The sequence below is a fragment of the Halichoeres trimaculatus genome, unplaced genomic scaffold (genome assembly GCF_033239565.1).
Source record: "Halichoeres trimaculatus isolate MK-OKI-2021-1 unplaced genomic scaffold, fHalTri1.1 fHalTri1_scaffold_17, whole genome shotgun sequence".
Taxonomy (NCBI): domain Eukaryota; kingdom Metazoa; phylum Chordata; class Actinopteri; order Labriformes; family Labridae; genus Halichoeres; species Halichoeres trimaculatus.
This window is the reverse complement of record NW_027437195.1, coordinates 11,241,664-11,262,381: the sequence shown is the minus strand read 5'-3', so window position 1 is coordinate 11,262,381 and position 20,718 is coordinate 11,241,664. Positions and strand designations below refer to the sequence as shown.

The 20,718-nt window shown below is 37.7% G+C and overlaps 2 protein-coding genes across 2 annotated transcripts in view; one reads left to right on the top strand and one right to left on the bottom strand.

The window, feature by feature from the left end:
• Window positions 1-1,140: 1,140 nt before the first annotated feature.
• nipal3 (NIPA like domain containing 3) lies at window positions 1,141-6,560 on the bottom strand. The gene is made up of 11 exons (XM_074691232.1): window positions 6,318-6,560; window positions 5,945-6,013; window positions 5,407-5,578; window positions 5,170-5,229; window positions 4,743-4,888; window positions 3,787-3,883; window positions 3,523-3,658; window positions 3,334-3,422; window positions 3,052-3,115; window positions 2,764-2,858; window positions 1,141-2,653 (listed from the first exon to the last, which is right to left on the bottom strand). Exons 1-11 carry the CDS (start codon window positions 6,351-6,353, stop codon window positions 2,466-2,468), a joined length of 1,152 nt encoding a protein of 383 aa, XP_074547333.1. The 5' UTR covers window positions 6,354-6,560; the 3' UTR covers window positions 1,141-2,465.
• A 97-nt stretch (window positions 6,561-6,657) lies between these two features.
• The window catches only part of grhl3 (grainyhead-like transcription factor 3), a 32,355-nt gene continuing 18,294 nt past the window's right edge, over window positions 6,658-20,718 (top strand). Inside the window, exons 1-2 of the mRNA XM_074692273.1 lie at window positions 6,658-6,809; window positions 7,124-7,192. The gene's annotated coding sequence lies outside the window, so the exon portion shown is untranslated. The remainder of the gene's footprint in view (window positions 6,810-7,123; window positions 7,193-20,718) is intronic.

Genomic DNA, 20,718 nt, shown 5'->3' with positions numbered 1-20,718 from the left:
AACCAAAGAGGCTCTGTGTGTTTCCTGGTTACATATAATGCAGCTGTCTGGGTCCACTTGTTGCACAAAGAAAAGAAGACACTCTAATTTCCGAAATGTTGCACTCCATTTGGATTTCTCATGATGATGCACTGAGAAGTAGACTTTTGCATTTTCGGGCTTCAGGGTTAATTTGGAATTTTGAGTAGAATAGAATAAAATAGAATTACTTTATTGGTCCCAAACTGAGCAATGTTGGTGTTGCTGCAGTAATTTTCAGAGCCAGTACAACAAAATAAAAAAGATACAAGGTAAATAAGCACTCAAAATATAAGGAATATAATCCAAAGAGAATTAAATCATGATTTGAATTAATATACCAACTAATTTAAAAAAATGAAAATTAATTACAACATTAACTGAGACAGACAGCATGGCTCCACAATGACTGCAAATGGGTTGTTTACCAGTGTGGACACAGACAGAGGCACCTGTACATTTATGTTTGGTTAAATGCATGTTTAAATACAACAACCAAACCTTAGATTAAAAAAACAATATGTTATCAGTAAAGTACAGCCGTGTTGAAAGTAGTGAAAACACTAAGTTTTACTGTAAAATGGCACCCGTGACTGATGCATATCAGCTACGCAATAATACAAAAACAAAAATAAAAGTATTAAGCAACATAAAGTGGAAAAAATACTAAATTTCTAAAACTGCACACAAACAGTACTCCACAAAATCAGGCGTTTGGCTTGTTACATACAAAAAGGCATTGCATTAGACTTGATGTTTTCACTTGAGTGTTAGAAAAACAAAGATCAGGATTGGAGAAATATTAACACATCTTAATTGGAGCAAAAAAAAAAAAAAAAAGTTTTCGTATCTGTATTCTGCTTATTTTATCTCCTTTAGTCTACTCATCACTAGTGTACTCACAGTATGATTAATACACTTAACCTAATACAAATCTTTGTGCGACACAAGTTTGCCCATTATTTCCAAATCTGACTTAAACAATTAAAGTAAATCAAGTTTAAATGTTCCTAGTTTTATTTTAAGGTAGCTAAAATTAGTTGGTATGATCTCCGATAGATTATGACACGGATGTTGCATGCACACCATACAAACAAACAACCTTCACTATAAATACTGTGGAAAAGCTTTCTGCTTTATTGACACTGTGGAAATACAGTTGTTATGTAAAGATACAGCAGATGTGTCTCAGTTATCATCCAACCTCAAGGTCTGGGATTTCAGCTCCTGCAATCACATACCAAAGTGTCCTTGAGCAAGACACCGAACCCCAAAATTGCTCCTGCTGTTGAATATGTTTGGAAAATATTAGCTATTACTGATGGTTTCTAGCAGTCCCTGCTATCAGAGTTTGAATGATGAGTGAATAGGTGAATGTGACCAGTGGTTTAAAAGTGCTTTGAATGGTGAGAAAGACTACAAAAATGCTATACAAGTACAAGTCCATTACCAGATGGAATGTATCCATATTATGGAGGTATTCATTTGTTACTACGTGAGTATTCAACCATGTATTTTGGACACTTTGATCACTGCTGCATGATCCATCAGCCTGTGAAATCATACTAGACAACATTGTGCCACATTAACATGCCAGTTTAGTTTGATTACTGTATAGTCAAAGATTTTCAAAACAAAGCATTAAGGCATTATGTAAAGGCGGGTCAGTATTTAAACATCTTGTCCAAAAACAACAACTTGAGAGACTCTTTGCTCACCTTTTCCAGTTTTGCACTATTTCACCCTATGTATACAGTGTACAGCTTTATTCAAGGCACACTACAGTAAATATTCAAATAAGTTACAATAAATTAGAATAGATCCCCCTGTTGTTTGGTCACTTCAGGAAGAGCAGTGACACAGTGAAAATCCAAGAACAGGCAGGTTATTGTGGAGTGACACCTGCTCATTAAAGACGTAATACTTGAAGAGTCAGTTGGCAAATCTTCTGAGACAGTCTGCAGCTACATTATATTACATTTTTACAGATTTAACCTGGTTTAAAAACAGCAACCTGAATGGAAGAACAGATCAGAGTGTGTTCCCATGATAAGTTCATGGAAACAATATTGCTTTAAACCCATGGAAGTGAGAGATAACATGTCAGAGCAAAGGCAGTTTGCTTTGAGACACAACACTGTCTCCATCCACTCTTATGTGTCTGAAGCCATTTCCATGAGTCCATGTGTATTCACCCCCTCTGTACATTTTTGGAATGGTTACAGCTGACATCTTCTCAAAAAGGAATGCTTATCAGGGTCCTGTTCTGTTTAAGTTATTAGAGACAGTAACAGGAGAGGAGTGTAAAGCAGAGTGAAAGTGTGCCGCTGGGCTGGAGGTTGGTCCATGTACATGTACAAAAAGGAGGCCAAAAAATCTTCTTGGCCCTTTTGAGTCCTTGAATATTGTTTTAAGTTCAAGTGAGCAAAAAGTGTGAAAATGAAATTTTAATCTGTCTTTAGGTCAGGCTGGCCATTGGATGCATCAGGGGAACGGGACCTGACCGATTGTTGCTCCAGATTGACCGGCAGAGCAGCAGGAGCCACTCCATCATTGTTGACTAGAGCTCCATATGAGAATGGTCCATTGAATTCTGGCTGAACAACCAGGCCTTTGTCATGAATAACAGGGACACCTGAGGAAGGAAAGAAAAGAAGTGAAGTGAAATATGTACCCTACCAAGAGCTAAAATGCTTAACTATGTTAGGACATAATTTTAATTATGAATGTAAAGTTTAAACAGACCATTTGCCATATCCATGGTGACATATGGCTCAAATGTTTTGTTCTTTTTCCTGTTTTTGGTGATGAGAAAGACTCCAAGGAAGCAGAATGCAGTTCTGTAAAAAAACGTAAATGATAGCTTCACATACAAAAAATGAGGGCAATGTTTGCGCTGCAAAGTCCTAAACAAATGTTTTCTTTAATGACTGCGTACAGATTAAGGCAGTTCTAAACATTAAAACACTTAATTACCAGGATTTACACCTGTATGTTTCTGGTGAAAAAGGCTGATAATGTCTCTGAACTCACCCCAACAAATACATGCAGACATGAAGGACATCTTCATTCTGAAACTCCAAGTAAAACACAGCTCCTGAAAACAGGCAAAGAAGAAGTCTTTAACAGCATCTATGTTGCAACCAAAGCAGTGTGCAGAATGATTAAACTGATCTATTAATGAGACTCCACAGGCCTGCCTGGCACAATAAACGAAGAGAAACATCTATTCATTTATTGTGCCAGGCAGGGTTTTGAATTGGCCTGTCAATCCAAGCACAATTAAAATCAGCAGCAAAGAATCCCATGACTCACCAGCTACGACCGCAAGTACAGTGGAGAGGATGTAGTTGACGCTGGCAATCAGGCAGGAGTCAAAGAGTCTACATGCCTGGGCGAGAAATCTGAAAAATACCAAACAAACAATGAAAAATGTAAGAGCAAAACAAAATGTGAACCAAACTTTTTGTTTGTTTGTTTTCAGCAATTTTCTGCATCACTCACCTGGCCTGGAAGACCACTGAAGCCACCATGCACACAAACATGACAGAGAAGATGGGGTAATCCAGCTGCATGTTACCTTCAATAGTGAGAACCAGCATGCCTGACACTGCCTTCACTGTAATGACTGTGACAGAGCCTGTGAACCAACGACATATGCTCACTTTAACACAAAACAAATACATCTCTGGTACCATTTGCGGGGCGATGTATTCTCATTTGACTTAAAACATCTCATGAAACTGAGCTTTAATGCTGAAAACTCACCCAGCAGAGCAACAAGCAACAGAATAACAACGAGGTAGTTAGCACGGTGCTGTTTGTAGAAGTATAAAAGCAGGCTGAACGTGATGATCTCCAGGAGCTGTCAATGAGGGTGAAACCATCAATTAACACCTTATAGATCTTAATATCAAATAAACACAATAAAACACAAGTAAACACTGCTGTCAGTACCAAGCTTAATTACAACTTAGCTAACTCCACAGCCATTGCAAAGTATCCATGCTGAGTCATACTGCAGCTCAAGGATCAGATATATAGACTGTGAAGAAAAATAAAAAGCAAGAACCACATAGAAAGACTAGACCAAACAAAAATGCACAATATAACACAGCATGCCAGCAGTTAAAGCGTATTTCTAAGGCTGCATCTTTAAGTGTTGGACCACACCAAGTGTCTCTCAGTTGGCATGCACTCTGGCCTCAATTTTTACCTCTGTTCCACTTTGCTGGAGTAATAATCCCCTGTTTGGCATGCTACGTCCATTTAGCTATTCTTTAAGTGACTGTTACCTGTCAGCTTTAAAGACGATGCAGTGTTTGTGACTAACGCCACAGCAATTCAGGGTGGGACTGAACCGCCTCCTTTTGTCTCCTACTTAAAACCTCAGCAGCACCGAAATGTTTCCAAGATTCCAAGGACTGGTTCACAAAGGCTGATAATTGGTATTTTACTCGATATGACTTCTTTGTGATTTTTGTTTATGTTGTACAGTCACTAACTGAAATGCCTGCTGTGTCAATTACAATCTGCAATTATGCAAGGTGAGGAGACACATCAGGCGATGTCGGTAAAGGTTGCAAAAGAGGAACAGTGGCCGCACTTATAGCAACATCCACCAACATCCACCAAACAGAGAAACTTTTCCTTTTATTTACCGAGTGCAGGGAGCGAATCAAGTCATGTGCTCATAAATTCTTTTTCAAATAAAATTAACTCACCAGGTATAAGAGAACAGGCCATCCTACAATATGCTTCACAATGTTTTCAGCTTGAAGTTTCTCATGAGAGTTTGGTCCAAACGCAACAAAGAGGTATGTTCCTCCTGTGGTGAGGATGACTCCCAGGAAGGACAGTCCATAACGCTCTGAAATAACATGGAATAAAAGGAGGTAAGAAATGTGTTAGGACATTCAACATGACATCAAGCACTTTAAGTAAAACTATGTTTTCAATGTTAGTTACACTGACTACATCTTCTTTCACTGGGTTAAGCAAAATTACAGTGTCATTATGCTGCAGCATTGGAGGCCATTTCGTTTGCAAAGTAGAATGAGGTGGATTAGTAGTTTGAATACAATGACGTAAGCCCTGTGCTATTTCTTTGTGAGTGTGCTACGTAAACCACAGCCTAACAACCAAACTTACTTGCAAAGTCCTTCGGTTTACATTTCTCCCGTAGAAAAATAAGGCCCAAGATCGAGCTTGCTGAAAATGAGCAAAATAGAAATATTAATAAAAGTTTAATCACATTTGTGTAAATCTGACACTCACAAACTGATCATTTTTAGTGATTTTGTTTTTCATTAGCCTGGTATTAGTAATCAAGAGTTTATTTTTAAAAAGTTCTTCGAAAACCTAAAGTAACATTAAAGAAACACTCACTTATGACAGACACAGCATTAAGGGGTGCTACAAGAGCAAGGGGAGCAAAGGCAAAGGAGACAAAGTTTGCTCCCTCTCCAAGACAGGTCAATACAAAACCACACCACCAGGTTTTAGTGCGGTAGAAGGCACGTGGGTCCTTGGTTCCTGCTAACGTCACATGGCTGTATTTCTGTTAGGGAAAGTCACAATGACAAAAGTAAACACAAAGTCTACCACAGCACAAGTAGATGACAAAAGGCAAACAAAACAAGAAGGCCTGAACCAAACACAGAAAGTACGATCATCTTTCAGGAGGTCTATTGTTGCTAAACAGGACAGGGTGAAAAGAAACTATTACAGATTCAATGAGTATGGTCAAAACTTTATTTGTACTAGTTAAAACTGTTGGCTAAAATAAATAACTGAAGCCAGGCCTCTTCTCAATTTTAGGGGAAAATGTTAAGACAAATCAGCAGTTTTAAAAGCACAATTTGGAATGATAATGTGACACATCAAGTACAAAAATAAGAACATGTAAAGGTGCTGTGGTTTGTACCTGAATCGTTACGGATATGCTGACCAGGACGTTCCCAAAAATAGCAAGAAGAGTCCCGATAAGATTATCCTGAAGAAAAAAAAGAACAAAAAATAAATAAAGTAAGTTAAATTTAAAAATTATATACTCTAGTATTTACGGTAATGCAGGGAAACAAATGTGACTTTGTGTTTTGTAGCACTTCTTTTGCCAGCTTCGACCCGTCTGTACTCTATCATTATAGCTCATTAAAGTTTTATTCAGTGTAACATTTAAGACGTAAAAAACATGCAGAATATATACATATTAAAATACAGATTGTACGATAAAAAAGAAAGGTGAACTTGTTAAAGGAATACCTGAAAACCAAACAACTGTTTATGAAGTGTCTCACCGTGTATGAGCCTCCGGCGGCTCTGCTAAAATCCATTCTGCTCTCCTCAACAGCCACTTTATTAATTATACACAGTAACCGGGCATTCGGCTACGTGGTATTTTAATCTCTCGCCGTTATATCTCATTTAATTCTCATTTCTTTGTGTTTATCTGACTCCAAGATGAAAGGACACCATCGAAGCGCATCTCACTTCCGGGCTGGAGTCCACCTGCTACGGGCTACGCCTTGACGTACGATGGTTTACGCACGGGTCACGTGACTATGAACGGTGGAGTGGATGATGTAGATATAAGTGGTCATAAAAATGGCGAAAAGGATGGATAGCGCGTGTATTGAGTTGTTTTATTTTGATAAGAATAATTACTTTGATTTAAATTAATCGACCTGAAACTGATTTCTCATCAGACACAATTTAAATTGGGCTTTAGACTGTGAGTTGTAGTATCACCACACGACGGTGAGCTGTGCTATTGAGCTTTGATGAGCCAGGTAAGGAGCACCGCAGCGGAGAACAGATTAATCTTTTTGATTAGTCTTCAAACGCAAGTTAATTCTCAGCTCTCCGAGCATTGTTATGGTGTTATTACCCAGACTCCCAGTAGATTTCCAAGCCTAATTATTTTTCATTGCACAAACACACAAGTACACACTCATAAGTGAGGAGACATGCTGGCTATTACAGTCTCCAAAATGATATTTGAATGACACGCAAGACTTTGATAAAGTGTGTTTTGCCTTGGAATCATATTATAATCCCGACTAATTACTCTGATATGTTTTCTCTTCTGTGTGTGTCATTGTAGCAGTACAGGACAGACACAGCCTACGTCAGCAGCAGTGTTTCTATAACTGGAGCTGTAAAACAAAGGCAGGTCAGTAAAGGGTGTTACAGAGTTTTTATTGTTTGTTTTGTTTATATGTCCCTGTTGCAGATAGAAATCATTTGAGTGACAGGATTAGTCATTGCCTTCACATGCAATGCTGGCAAGAAATAGTGCAGAGGACAACACAGCTGTGACATTAAACAGCTGTAAAACAGAGATGACTTTTATGGGACAAGTGCCCTTAAATCAGCATAGGTAACATTAGGAAGAAAAAAACCTACTGTTTGCATGAGATGTAAGCTTGATGTCTGGATCAAAAGTGAGACCAAAATCTTTTATTTTTGACCCCAGCTCCAGAACAACACTCCCGTTTCCCAGCAGAGGGATTGAAACACTGCCACTGGGAAAATACCATTGGCTTTAAGGTGCTCACCCAAGTATTCAAATTCTTTACTGTCATTTCATTTAGGAGAGGCCTGCATTGAGATGATTTGACACGCTAAATAATAAAACATACCTGGTTTCTATCTATCATATGGTTCATAAACAAATTTCATTAAAAAGCAACAGGGATTTCTCAAGCTTTGCACAAAGGATGAAGAGTTAAATCAGTATCAGTGCCTGTCTTGTTGCTGAGTTTTAACTCAGGGGAAATAAATCAGACATGTCCTGGTAGGTGTTAGCAGTCTGGATGGTTATTAACCAAGCAGCAGCAGAGAAAGAGCTTTATAGACCAGCAGCTGTCACTTGTTAGAGACACAGAAAACATCACAAAACATCATCTCTTTCTAAACTACAAAGCTTTTATCACCGACCCCGCCTGTTACAGCTAAATGTCCTACATAACTTGTTGGAATGAGACATGGTGTTACAGCCCGCAGTTATTTATCACTCAGACGCTGATTGCAGCATGCAGTCTTAGGATTGAGGGGGGAAGATAAATAGAGCGGCGAACAGGTGCTTTCTTTCCTCTGGGTGTTAACAGGTGTGTGGAGGAATGCAGGTGAATCTCTTTTTCCACTGCATTAGCTCACATAAAGCACCAGCCGTGTTATTCCAAGGATACACCTTTCAATTACCTTCACTATCAATGTGCCAAGAGTGCAATTATAGCAAACAAAGAAATAATGACATTGACGAGTTGTATAAGGCTGTAAATTTATGACCTGCATTTCATTAAAAAATGTTTGTTGTATTTTTTTGTATTCAATACAAACATAAGTGTAATTGTGATGAAATGAAAAAAAAATCAAAATGAGTGACTCTGTATTTTGAAAAATGTTTTAAAGGAAAAATTAAATTCTTTTGAAACAAAAACTCAAATTAAGAGACCTTAAACTATTCATTAGGAGCTGAGTTTGAGTGAAGCCTCAGACCCATACAGATCTCGGTCTGGTTTGCAAAATTGTCTTCCTTCGGTGCCTTTGTTTAAGACCTCATACAAAAAGTTCTTTTGAGCCCTTAGAGAATTATGCAAAGGGGAAAGAAGTCCAACAATCATGCACAGCACTGTTAAAGGCCTACTTGAATGATATGTAAGAATATAGCACAGACAGACTTGTATTTTGTTTTTAAGTGGTGCATGTGTGCAAATCTATACCTCAACCATCCCATCTTATCAGTCCCCTGGTTGGGCCCAGACAATCAAGGTATGCAGAAAACTCTGACCACACAACAGCATCAACTTAGAACTATGTGATGTAATGCACTGCAGGATCCATTGTTTAATATTTCAGTTAGATTAAAGAATCATCTAAAACCTTTTTCATGTTTTTAATAAAAAGTTAATTCACATAGACATCAAAAAGTCCCATTCAAAACTCCTGTGAGATGTTTTTATCTGGTTACAGTCAGACAGAAATGAACACTAATGCCTCTTTATGAGCCACACTAACACTGATTTCTCTTCTTTATTACAATCTATTAAATGCCCTGAATCCACAGCTTTTTATGCCACAAATATGTAAATACTTCTCAGAGAATCTATCTGGAGCACTGAACATGCCCACAGACTAATTACAGTTAATTTTTAAATTGGTTGGAATAGTTGTAGCAGTTAAGTATGATCATTTAATGAGTAGTTGTAGAAGGTCAGTCAATGTCTCGAGGTCATGCTCGAGCTGGAGGTAGTGATGTGTTTTACCGTCAAGAATCACCTTGAATAGTGAACAGACCTGTCTGTGTGTATTCGTGTGAGGGGGGGAGACAGCTTTGAAGTTCCTGAAGACAAAGGAGTAGATAAACAGATGACGTATGGATGAATTAGTTTAACGACAAATGTGTAACAATTAAAACTCATCCGGGATAAAGGGCTCAGTCTACTTCTATATAAAAGCCCATAATTTCCACCTCTATGTGTGTGTGTGTGTGTGTGTGTGTGTGTGTGTGTGTGTGTGTGTGTGTGTGTGTGTGTGTGTGTGTGTGTGTGTAATCAAATTAATATTGTATTATTTATTTGTTTGTTATTTTTGCCAGGGTGCTTCATCACTGTTATACAAGAGTAGAAAATTGCATCAAATTAACATGATATTGAAATTCAGTGTAAAATGAAGTTTTCAGTGTAGGGGGTAACGTAAAGAGGAACAATACTTAAATATGAAAAGTAGGAGTAAAAGAAATAGACCTTAATTTATCGTAATTTCACTTCCACCAAGGGGCATGATCTGGTTTACAAAATTAAGTCATTGGGATGTGCTAAAAGATGTAATTTGATGATTGTTTGCTTAAGGCTGGCTGCAGAAAGACCAGAAACCACACACACACCGAGCCAAAAGAACAGTCTTTTATGGCGTTAAAAAAGACAACAACAATAACAACAACAACAACAACAACAACAACAACAAAAATAACAGCCTGGCTCAAAAAATGTGTACAGACATAGTACAGGGGTGAACTTTTTTTATTTATATATCACTTAGCTGTAAAGAAGATATTAAGACCATGATTTTGCCCAATCAGAAGTGCAGCTCACATGACTGCCGGGTCTGGTGCCCTGTAGCTGTTAGTAAGGAGACTGAAAGCCTGCCTCTTGAGTCAGAATTTCCAGTATGGTGGCAATTAACATCAGTACTCTGTATCAGGAACAGATGGGAGATGTTGCAGAGTCTATGTCCATTTATTAAAGTCTATGATTTCCACACATCTGTGTCATCCTGTGAGGGTACAGATGATTAGTCCTAGTCTCCAACTCGATGGATGAAATCCTGACAGCCTACCTGTAGCCATGGAGAGAGGTGTTGTTGTTTTTTTTGTTTTCTTTTTTCCCCTTGTTGATCACTTAGTGGCCATTAAGAATATGCAATTGTGACATTACTGGGACAAGCCTTGATTAAGTAGAACAAAACTAAAACATGTTAAAACTAAACATAGAGTTTCGGTTTTGTTGTTGTTTTTCTCTTTTCTTTCTTTTCTTTGTTTTGTTTTGTTTTTTTGTTTTGAACCAGACAATCCAATTAGTATGTTTTCTTTTATGTGTCTGTTTTTCTTATCTGTTTTTATCATTTTATTTTTATCTACCTGTACAGCCCTGTGTTTACAGCTGTAGTTCTTTTTATATATAAAGTTGGTATGGTATGGGAGCTGGTAAAAAACAAAACAAAACAAAACAAAAAACAGTTTCCCCAGCAGAAATAAACTGATCTACAGCCTGGTAAAAAAAAAAAAAAAAACATTTTGCTTCAAAGTCTGTTTCAGAAACAGACAGGTGACATCAGGGAGACTACATCTATTTATTATACAGTCTGAAATACAAACTCACTCGTGTAAAATGGCCTGTTAGATTTCACGTGGCCAAATGGTTTCTCCGACAGCCACTGCAAAAGTTCAGCTACTTTGGATTATATGAGGAATTATTAGCCCCAAAGTTTTGCAGAGTGGAGGAGTTTTGCAGGCACAATGGATTTAATAAAAATTGATGATGATGAAAATTCATAACGGAAAGAGCTTGCGGTTGACTCTCCTCTGGAAATTACTAGTATTGTTGACTCAGGGATTAGCTATAGTTTCTCAGGTAGTTCACGGACACAGATCCATTCCCTGTCAAAGCAAGCACCAAGTGATGGCAACCTAGGTAGGTAAACCTGCTGAAACTAGTTTTTTTTAAATCTCAAAAGTTAAAGTCTGTGATCAGAATTACATTTGTGAAGTTCTTGTGATCTCATTGTTTGGCTTCAAGTATCAAATTTAATGGATCTTCCTGCTTCAAAAGTTGCACAGCTGAGGTCAAAGAGCAATCTAAGTTGCAGGTTTCTTGTTTCTTTTTTTCTCTTCAGGTTACAGAGTTCTTCCCCTCCACATCTTTCCTTTTGCTGAACTTTTGCATGTCTTACGTCTGGTTGGGTCACCTGCTTTTTAAAAAAATTCTTCTGTATCCTTTAATTTAGTAAAGACAAGCAGCTTTGTTACCTAATGTGTCCTGTAATTTACATTTTTTACGCTGTTCAACTTTTTTTTTCCACCCACAAAAAGAAAAGATTTTATGATTATTTTGTGTAGAGTATCAACAAAAAATCAGTGGTTTCTGTTTGAGGTGATGCGTGGGCGCCATCCACCTTCTCTGGAGGAATGCGCGAACGTTAGCGACAAGCGTGGTGGTGTGTATTTAATAACCGCTGGGCCTGTTTTAAAAAACCAAACAGACCAGCATCAGTTTGTAATGACTGAAGAATGTGCGTACGTTAGATAGGGACGGGGAATAAAGGGGACGTATTCATGACTATAAGGCATCGTGCAACAGGAAGTGACTTCCACATGAGGTGATACTCCATCCTGTGAAGGAATGTGAACACGTTACGAAGCGGTGGTGGAAGAGCAGGCTTTTCCTAAATCCTCTGCGTGTCCAGGCCTGTCTGGGACATGAAATGACTCAGACGCGACAATGACAACATTATGAGTGAATATTTGAGGACAATTAAACACAACCTGTGACTGTGGGCGTCACTGATTGTGCTTACAAATCTACTTTCCTTTGTGATTTTCGGGCATCTCTCCAGATTTTTGGTTTCGATGATATTAAACGTGCTTTTAATCATCTGCCAAACAGGATGAGGACACCTGAGTGACAAAAGCCTGGCTGTTGCAAGTTGCTATGATAAAACGGATATCACACAGTCATGATGTTAAGTGTCCAAGAAAGATTAAATACAGCTTTTTTCAAATGTCATACAATTTTTCTTTCTTTCTTTCTTTTTTTTTTGCTTCTTTTGTTGCTAATTTCAAATCTTTTTTTTAATTTTTTTTATTTAGATTCAGAGTTGAGTTGAATTCAGTCCAGCAGTTTAAAAGATTTGTTCAGCTTATCCCTCTTTTATACTAGCCTTCAGCCTTTTACCCGGAAATAATCCATTTGCAGCTTTGTTCAAAAATCACACAGATCATCCTCCTTTAGCCGACTGAATTACCCCAAAACCCTTTTGAATTTACACAACAAGACAGGAAGCATGCACTAGACACCTCAGTTCTTTGAAATGAAAATGAAACAACATGAAATGTACATCCCACACCTCGCAGAGGCCCTGTGCATGCTGGGCTTTGTCATACCTGGCCATTATTTGAGAGGGAAGCCACAGTGTGCTAATCTCTGTAATTAGAGATTTCTTCTGCGTGAACAACGACAGAAGGTTGTGAAGAATGAAAACTACATTTCTGCTCTTGCTTCATTGGAGACTGTCAGGAGAGGAATAATTATGCTACAAAAATAGATCGTCCTCTGCTGTGGTCATAGGGTATGACGCTGCCACTCATTATACGACACTGACCTATTCCAGTATGTGATAACAGTAAGTGGTATTTTGATTTCTACCTGGAATTTGCTCTATGCAATGTCTCATTCAATACATTTTATGCTATGCTATGTTTGCTTTTTCCCCTGGAATTTGTGTTTGATGGTTTTAGCTTTGTTGTAACAATGCTTCTAAGCAATGATTCTTGTACAATTGTAAAATCTGTTTGTTTTTTTAAATCTTTTTAACGGAGCCACATTTGTAAGGAACATACATTTGTGGGATGAGCACCAGAGCCGAGTTTGTGGGTTGCACCCATAGACTGTATATAAAGTGGACAGCATGGCTCCGCCATTAATCATTGTTCAGTTTTGAAGCCATAATACCGCCGTCTCAGGCGCAGCCATTGTAGCAGTTTGCAGCCAGAGTCTGCGCAGTAGAGACGATGGGGGATTCTGGGAGAATCTGAGTGGAGCTGGGTGACAAAAATAATAATAATTATTTTTTCTTTCGAGGAATCCAATCACTTCTTGACTCTACCTTCCGACATATTTTACAATCCCCCAAAAAAATACACGAGAACTGCAGCTGTCAATCATGGTTAAACTTTACATAAAACATTGTTTTTAACCTCTAATAACTTATGAAAACGAAACTTTTCTGAAAAAAGAGGACTTGAATACAAGACAGCCAAATGATACCTTTAAATCACCACCACAATCAGACGTGAGGAACATTTCTACAAGGTATTAATTTTTTAAAGTTTGACCACAGCTCATCTGGAATGACTGGAAAACCAGATTTTTTTAACCTATACTGCAACTAGCCACCAGGGGGAGCAGTTTTTGTGGAAACCTCACTTTGGATGTCCATTTTTTTTTACAGTCTATGGTTGCACGCATGAAAAAAAAAAACCAAATCTTCTTTGCCAATGCCAAACAGTTTATTTTGCCACTGACTCTTTGTGTCAGGGTCTTGCTCACCCTGTTATGATTCGGTGTTACATCACCACCTGCTCACTATACATACATTGTCTTTCTGACTACCCAGCAAGCAACTACGGATTCAAATGAGTTAATCTCTGCAATTTCATTTTATTATTATTTGCTGCATTTAATGTTTACATTAAAGTCTTTGGGATGGGTATTTAATAATTGTATTAATACCAGTGCCATTATTGATTATCACTTTCTTACTTCTTTTGTCAGTTTCTCCTGTGAATTTTCAGGTCAGCATTACAGGTTTTCCGTGCTAACAAGACTTTATTGAATTTACAAGTAAATAAATATGACATGGCATTCTCGGTGTTCATTGCAGTGCGTTGACATTTTTTTTAACATCTTGATTGTGTTAACACCTTTGCAAGAAATTAGTGTTGCACAAACTGCGCTTTGCATTTTTAGTGTCCTCTAAGGTATGGTGAAGCTAAGCTTTGGATCACTTTGATATCTTGTAAATTCTGCTGCTGGCTGATCAGTGTGGTTGGCTTATGGCATTGCCATGACATAGAGTCCGAACCCTCCGGCATAATCTAAAGAATTGACAAGGGAATATTAAGCATCAAAGCTAATGATGTCAACAGACTGAAACGATTTCCAAACGATTCTTAACAGGAACCAGTTTTTGAGACCCATCCCCAATCTCAGCATTTTTCTTAGGCATTCTTAGCAGTTGGCTTTGAGAGTGATATTATGAACATCCTTCATGTTATACCGACGGGACCAATGTCTTAGCGACAACAACAAAATGAAGAGGTGGATTTATGACCTGTATTTAAGTGCTGAACTCCTTTCCTCAAACTGGTTGATACAATGTGTATGTGGTCGTCTTTTGGAAATGCCTTTTGTATCATGGTCCATATTGAAGATTTGGCTTTGTGGAAATTTTTATGAACTTGTATTCCCTCCATGGTCACGTCATTGTAAGCCCCAAACCACCTCACATCTAAAATTCTCCTTCATGTCATGTGTAACAAGTGGAACATCAGCATTCCTTCCTATCACGTCTTCCTCAAATGTTTCTCTTTTAATAAGAAACTATGATAAAGCAGGATGACTCAGGGCTTCAGTTTTAGATGAATGACTTCAAACAGTCACTCACCTGAGTCACGATGAATTCCTCCTGATGGCTTTGAAGTATTTAAAGAGCTCAGATTGAGCAACATCTTAACTGACACCTGACCAGAATGGAAAATCTTCCCCAATGCTCAAAGACGTTCAACAAATATGTTAAATAGATAGCATTACTTCTTTTTTCGTCCAGTGTGAGAAATTATTAAATGTGCATGGTGATTTTTTGAGCTAGACCCAAACCCTTGCTGTCAAACTTTGACAAAGAGACATCAAGTCGATGTTGTGAGAGCCCACATTCAACACAGCTCGCACTTGAATCCTTTCCCTCCTTTACCCACAGTCATGAGAGAAGTAAGATAACACTTTGTCTCAACTGTTGACCTCCACTTCCTCCAGGCTGACATATTACCCATCCTGCAGTGTTGCAGTGATTTACTGTGAGTGCAGCATGCATGTGTTTTCAATGATACCAGTTTTCTGCTGCACACCTCAAAGATTATAAAGAAATGTTTTCCATGTGTGCCGCTGTGCAGATTTTCATCCTGTCTTCTACATCTTATCGAGGCTTTAAAACCTCTTTTGTTTCTCTGTTTGTGTGTGTGCATGCATGTGTGTGTGTGTGTGTGTGTCAAGGATAGTGAAAGATGTCGTCTGTCTGAAACCTGAGGAGAGAGAAGGAACAAAAGCCTGTGTTTAATTTTCTTTTTCTCCCTCTCTCTGTCTGTTGTCTTAGTTCCTTCATATTTTCAGCCAGTGCCCTGCAATCACGGCATCTTGTTAGCTTTGGATTCAGGTTAAACTTGTTGTGGGAGATGACAACTCCCTCTTCCTTCCATGCCCCCCCTTCATCCCCTCCTCCTCTTCACATCTTCTCCAGTCTTCCATTCACACCTCTGCCTTGATTTGTGTTTTTCTTATACCAGGTGACACCATGCATTTGTCTGGAAGGCACGACTGTCTCTCTCTGCCTCCTTTCCTTTCTTCCTCCCTGCCTGTCTCTCCCTCCTTCCCTCCCTTCCTCTCCACGCCTTGCAACAGGTGGATTCCTTTTCAGAGGAGACTTAAGTCTATAATAGCAGGTGCATTTCTTTGAAAAAGACCGTCTGTAAATGAACTCGAGTCACCCTACATTTGACCTATGCTTTATCAAAACAATGTCAGAATAAAGCTGTTTATTCCAGCTCTAAAGAATCACTTTGACTTCCTTAGACAGGATGCATCTGAGTCCTTTTTTTAACCCAGACAAAAAATGAAGTTTGCAAGAACACTTAAAGGTGTCTCTCTGATGCTCATCAGTTTGGGGATCTTAAGATAAATGTTTTATAAAGATCATCATCAACTGTTACTGTGTAGGAGAGCTGGTTTAGGCCAGAGATAAAGGTGTGTGCCCAACCTACAGGGGTGATAGTCCTAATTACAGCGACTCTATGGTTCCCTGTGCCGTATATGTGCTGCTGTCATTTCAGTATGTACTCTCTAAACTTCCTGTCTCTTTCTAGCTAATTATATCTACTCTACCTGGTTCAAAGTTATCAGTAAATTTAAGACAGTGTCCTGATTTCAGTTAGGAAGTTTAGTAAAGTTTATGGCAGTAGGACTAGACAAGTTTATACTTTTTCCTACTCCTTTTCCCTCGTGTTAGCTGGGAGGCCTGCGAAATTGCAGATTAAAGTTATAATCTCGTTTTGTCACTTACCGGTATTTGTATTTTTTTTTTACATGTTTTTAAGTTTTTACTTAAATATTCTAAATAAAGACATCAAACAATCTATCAGTAAAGGAAAAATATCTCCCCAACAAACAAACAAGAAATGATGACTCTTCAGTCCTAAATAAAAAAGGTTATTAATGAAATGTCTCTCAAGCAGCCTTAGATTTTTTAAGCAATTATTATGTTTTTACATCTGTTTCTGTTTAACTTTATATCAATTATAATGATTTATAATTTTTTTATTATTATTTTTTAATTAAAAATAAATAATAAATAAATAAATAAATAAATAATAAAAATAATTATTTATTTTTGTTGGCTGCAATTAAAGCATTCAGAAAATGCTGCATTGTTTAACATTATATCAATTATAATAATTTATAGTTATTATTATTATTATTATTATTATTATTATTATTATTATTATTATTATTATTATTATTATTATTATTTAATTTGTTGGCTGCATTTAAAGCATTCAGAAAACGCTGCACAATGCTCAAGTAAAATCATGTGAACATGTCAATCTGCACGCTGACACCCTGGACACTAAAAACACTGATACTTTACACAGTATACATAAATATGTATTTTTTACTTTCAAATGTTCCTTTTCCTTTTCAATTCTAAATATGTGAATTAGTATTTTGAGTGTTTATTGCATGGCAATTGCACTGTTTTTACATTTTATGCACATCTGTATGAGAGTGTGACAAAATCAAAGTCTTTAATCTTGAAAAAAAGGATAATTTTCCATCAGTTTTCATCTGCTTTAACAGTGCGTGTTTTTTCCTGCAGTATTTGCTCATCCCGATCGTTGTTCTTAAACAGTTTGAAGCTTGGCCCACACTAACTGTCTTCCTCTTCTTTGGCTACGTGACACTTTCCAGGAAACTTTAAGAATCTGATTTGCAGCAGGTTTTGTGCTGCAATTTGACACATATCAAATTAAAATGTAAAGCGACAGAATCATGATCCTATGTATGAGTAGTCAATATAACTTTGCACTTATTTTTTAAGTTTAATTCTACTGTGAACATTTCACACTACAAACCTTTGGGTTAAGTTAGACTAAATTCAGCACAACTCTGCACAAGCAGATGAAAGTTATTTTATCTTAATGATGTGACCTTCCGTCTCATCCTGCTTTTTTTAACTAAGTTAGAAATAATGATTGTTATATTAATATTATATTAAGTTATATAATCAATGAGAAAAAAAAAGAGGCAAAAAAATTGAAGAAAAAAAAACAGAACGTGGATGTTTGACCAGGGAAAGACATTTTTTCTGGTGTCCCATGGGAAAAAATCAAATGGACAATTAGAAGCATTTAGTAGAAAAGCTGATTAATGTATCTCTATGGATACAGATTTGTGGACCAAACCCATAAGGTCATCAATACGTCAATCTTCGATGTACCTCACCGTTCATTGGGACGCACCCTGCTGCTGCCCTTGAGCAGGGAAGGCTGTGACTGTTCCTGAGGGCTGAGGAGAAAAGGAGTGCGTGGTTCCTCTAGATCTCCGACGAGCTGAGACATGTAGACTGAAACTGGGCGCGAGTCGAAGAAAGGAAAAGGGAGGGAGAGAGAAAGAAATAGATTATGAGGAGGTATCGAAGGTGAATGTGGAAATTTTTTTCCTGCTTCTGATCAGGGTAGAGGAGTTTGCTGGCAAACAGTGAAGTCATTATTCTTAAAGTGCGTCTTGTATTGAAAAATATTTCAATTCTTACAAAAAAATGGAGACTAAAAGTTTATATTTACATCTTTATTTTTGGATTAAAACTTGAAAAAAAGCAGCATAATTTCAAAAAGTAAAGAGATGAAAGAAATTAAAGCATGCAGGATAAGGAAGTCAGAGCAGGATGCACTAAGACTGAAAGTGATAAAGTTTACAGAAGAGAGGTAACATGTGCACACATGGAGGGCAACCCTGCAAAAGAAAAAAAAAACAAAACAGTTTCTGTCTGAGTCGAGGTGGTCCGGGCATGTTCCCTGCTTTCTTTTGGATGATGAAGCAACAGACCCTGGAAAAGTCTCCTCCTCCACTATCCCACGGGAATATTACCACTCATCCATAGGGGAAGTGGGAGTGAGAGGGATGATGGGAGGATGAGGAGAAGGAGAAGAAGGAGGGTGGAATAGAGAGGGAGAGATGTTTCTTGTAAGGGAAAGTGAAAGATGTTTAGAAAAGATTTTCCAGCTTCATTTCAAAACTGTACTCCATTGAAGAGCCTTTTTTTCTCACTGCTTCCTTCATCTTCCTCAGTTTCCATGTAACTTTGACCCACAAATGAATAACTGTGCCTGTGCACACACACATGTAACACACAACTACTGAGCACACACCCTAAGAAAATGTCATGCACCTCCATTTGACTCACACAAACAATAGAAAGGTTGCTGAACATTTTGTCTTCTAATTGCAACAGAGTGTCAGTCAGTCCCAGATAAAGAGCTCTTATTGTTGTAAAGCAAGGCGGCAATGACGCGTCTCTTTGTGGAGAACATGAGCTGCACTGTATCTGCTGTGAACTTACACTGCCTGCGTGTAGTATTACTACCTGCAGGAAATTTTCACCAAAACATCAGGTCGTGTTTTCCTCCAGGGCGACAGAGGCCCGAGGATACAGGTTATAGTGGGAGTCAAGCCTGTATGTGATGTCTAACTATACACTGACTCTAACTGAACAAACTTCCTCTGCTCTGGTGCTGTCACTTTAACTAGCAGGGAAACTTAAAAGGATTGCTTCTCTGGCAGATTTAAGAGTTACCATGTTTGTGTCATGTGTCTAAGATAATTAAAAAGAGTAAACTGTCATTGTAATCTTTCTCCATAGCACATCCCATGATGTATCTGAAAGTGAGAGACTATTTCTCCAGAGTTAAACTAGTTCAGGAAAAGACTTTTCACTTGGAAAGGTCTTGATACAGCACTATTTCTTACGCTACGATAATACATAATACATAAATATACGATACGATAGTAAATGTGATGTTAAGTTGCATCCTACAACACAATCTTGACATATTTTATGTTTTGTTACATTAAGTTTGGAAACATTACGATTACGTAAAGCTACGTTACGCTATGATATGATGCATTAAGACACATCACGATACATTTTACGATATATATCATGATACACATTACAATATACATTACAATATAGACAAGACAAGTTGTTGTGTTATGTTTACATGGTATCACAAAGTGATATGTTTAGATATGTCATAATACACATAACAGTGTATGCTCCAATGTATGTCATGTTATAATATCCAATCCAATCCAACTTTATTTTGTTTTAGCACTTTGAGATATATATGTTACATAACACTATGAGAGGATACAGTAAAAGGACAATATAACATGATCAATATGATAAAATATACTAACGATGTCAAATCTGGCATTTTACAGTTTTTTACATAACATGAAATAATGGTACATTACACTTTGTAACAATACTATGAAATATGATACAACACAGCAGGAAACGTTATAATCAAAGACTGGATAAAACATGGACGTAGCCTCCGCGACGTCACCATCTGTTCCTGAAACCGTGAAATGATGGCAATCCACAGCAGCCACATTCACTATGACGCCAGCTGTGAGATTTTCTTCAAGCAGCTACAGAGGACACGGCGGTCAAGTGACCTGAGCTGTGCCTCTGATTGGACAATCAAACAATTCTAATAACCTCTAATAGATAGAAAAAAATCCACTCACTGTACAGTGTGTGCCGATATTCATAGTTTTAGACCCAAGGCGTTTTTTGAACCAGGCTGTGAATATGTTTTTAATGCTATAAAGTCTGTTTTTATGGCTGAGTGTGTATGTGACTTCCGGTCTTTCTGCAGCCAGCCTTAAACGAGTTCTTGACGAACAGTGACTTTTAGCACTTCGGCATGGGCTCCATTTTTACTAATCGGATGTTGCACCTTGTTTATAATGCAACCAGTAGAACATGATCACCAAGATAAGATACATGATATGACGCATACTTAAGAATAGTTTCCTAATACATTAGGATGCATTATGGTACATTAAGACACATACATAT

What these genes read in the sequence shown, in the direction of transcription:
- nipal3 (XM_074691232.1), bottom strand. Translation starts at nt 6,353, where the DNA reads ATGGATTTTAGCAGAGCCGCCGGAGGCTCATACACG. An exon ending in GTTGCTTGTTGCTCTGCTGG is followed by an intron (nt 3,659 to 3,786) that starts GTGAGTTTTCAG and finishes GTTGGTTCACAG; the next exon opens with GCTCTGTCACAGTCATTACA. An exon ending in TGTACTTGCGGTCGTAGCTG is followed by an intron (nt 3,116 to 3,333) that starts GTGAGTCATGGG and finishes GCCTGTTTTCAG; the next exon opens with GAGCTGTGTTTTACTTGGAG.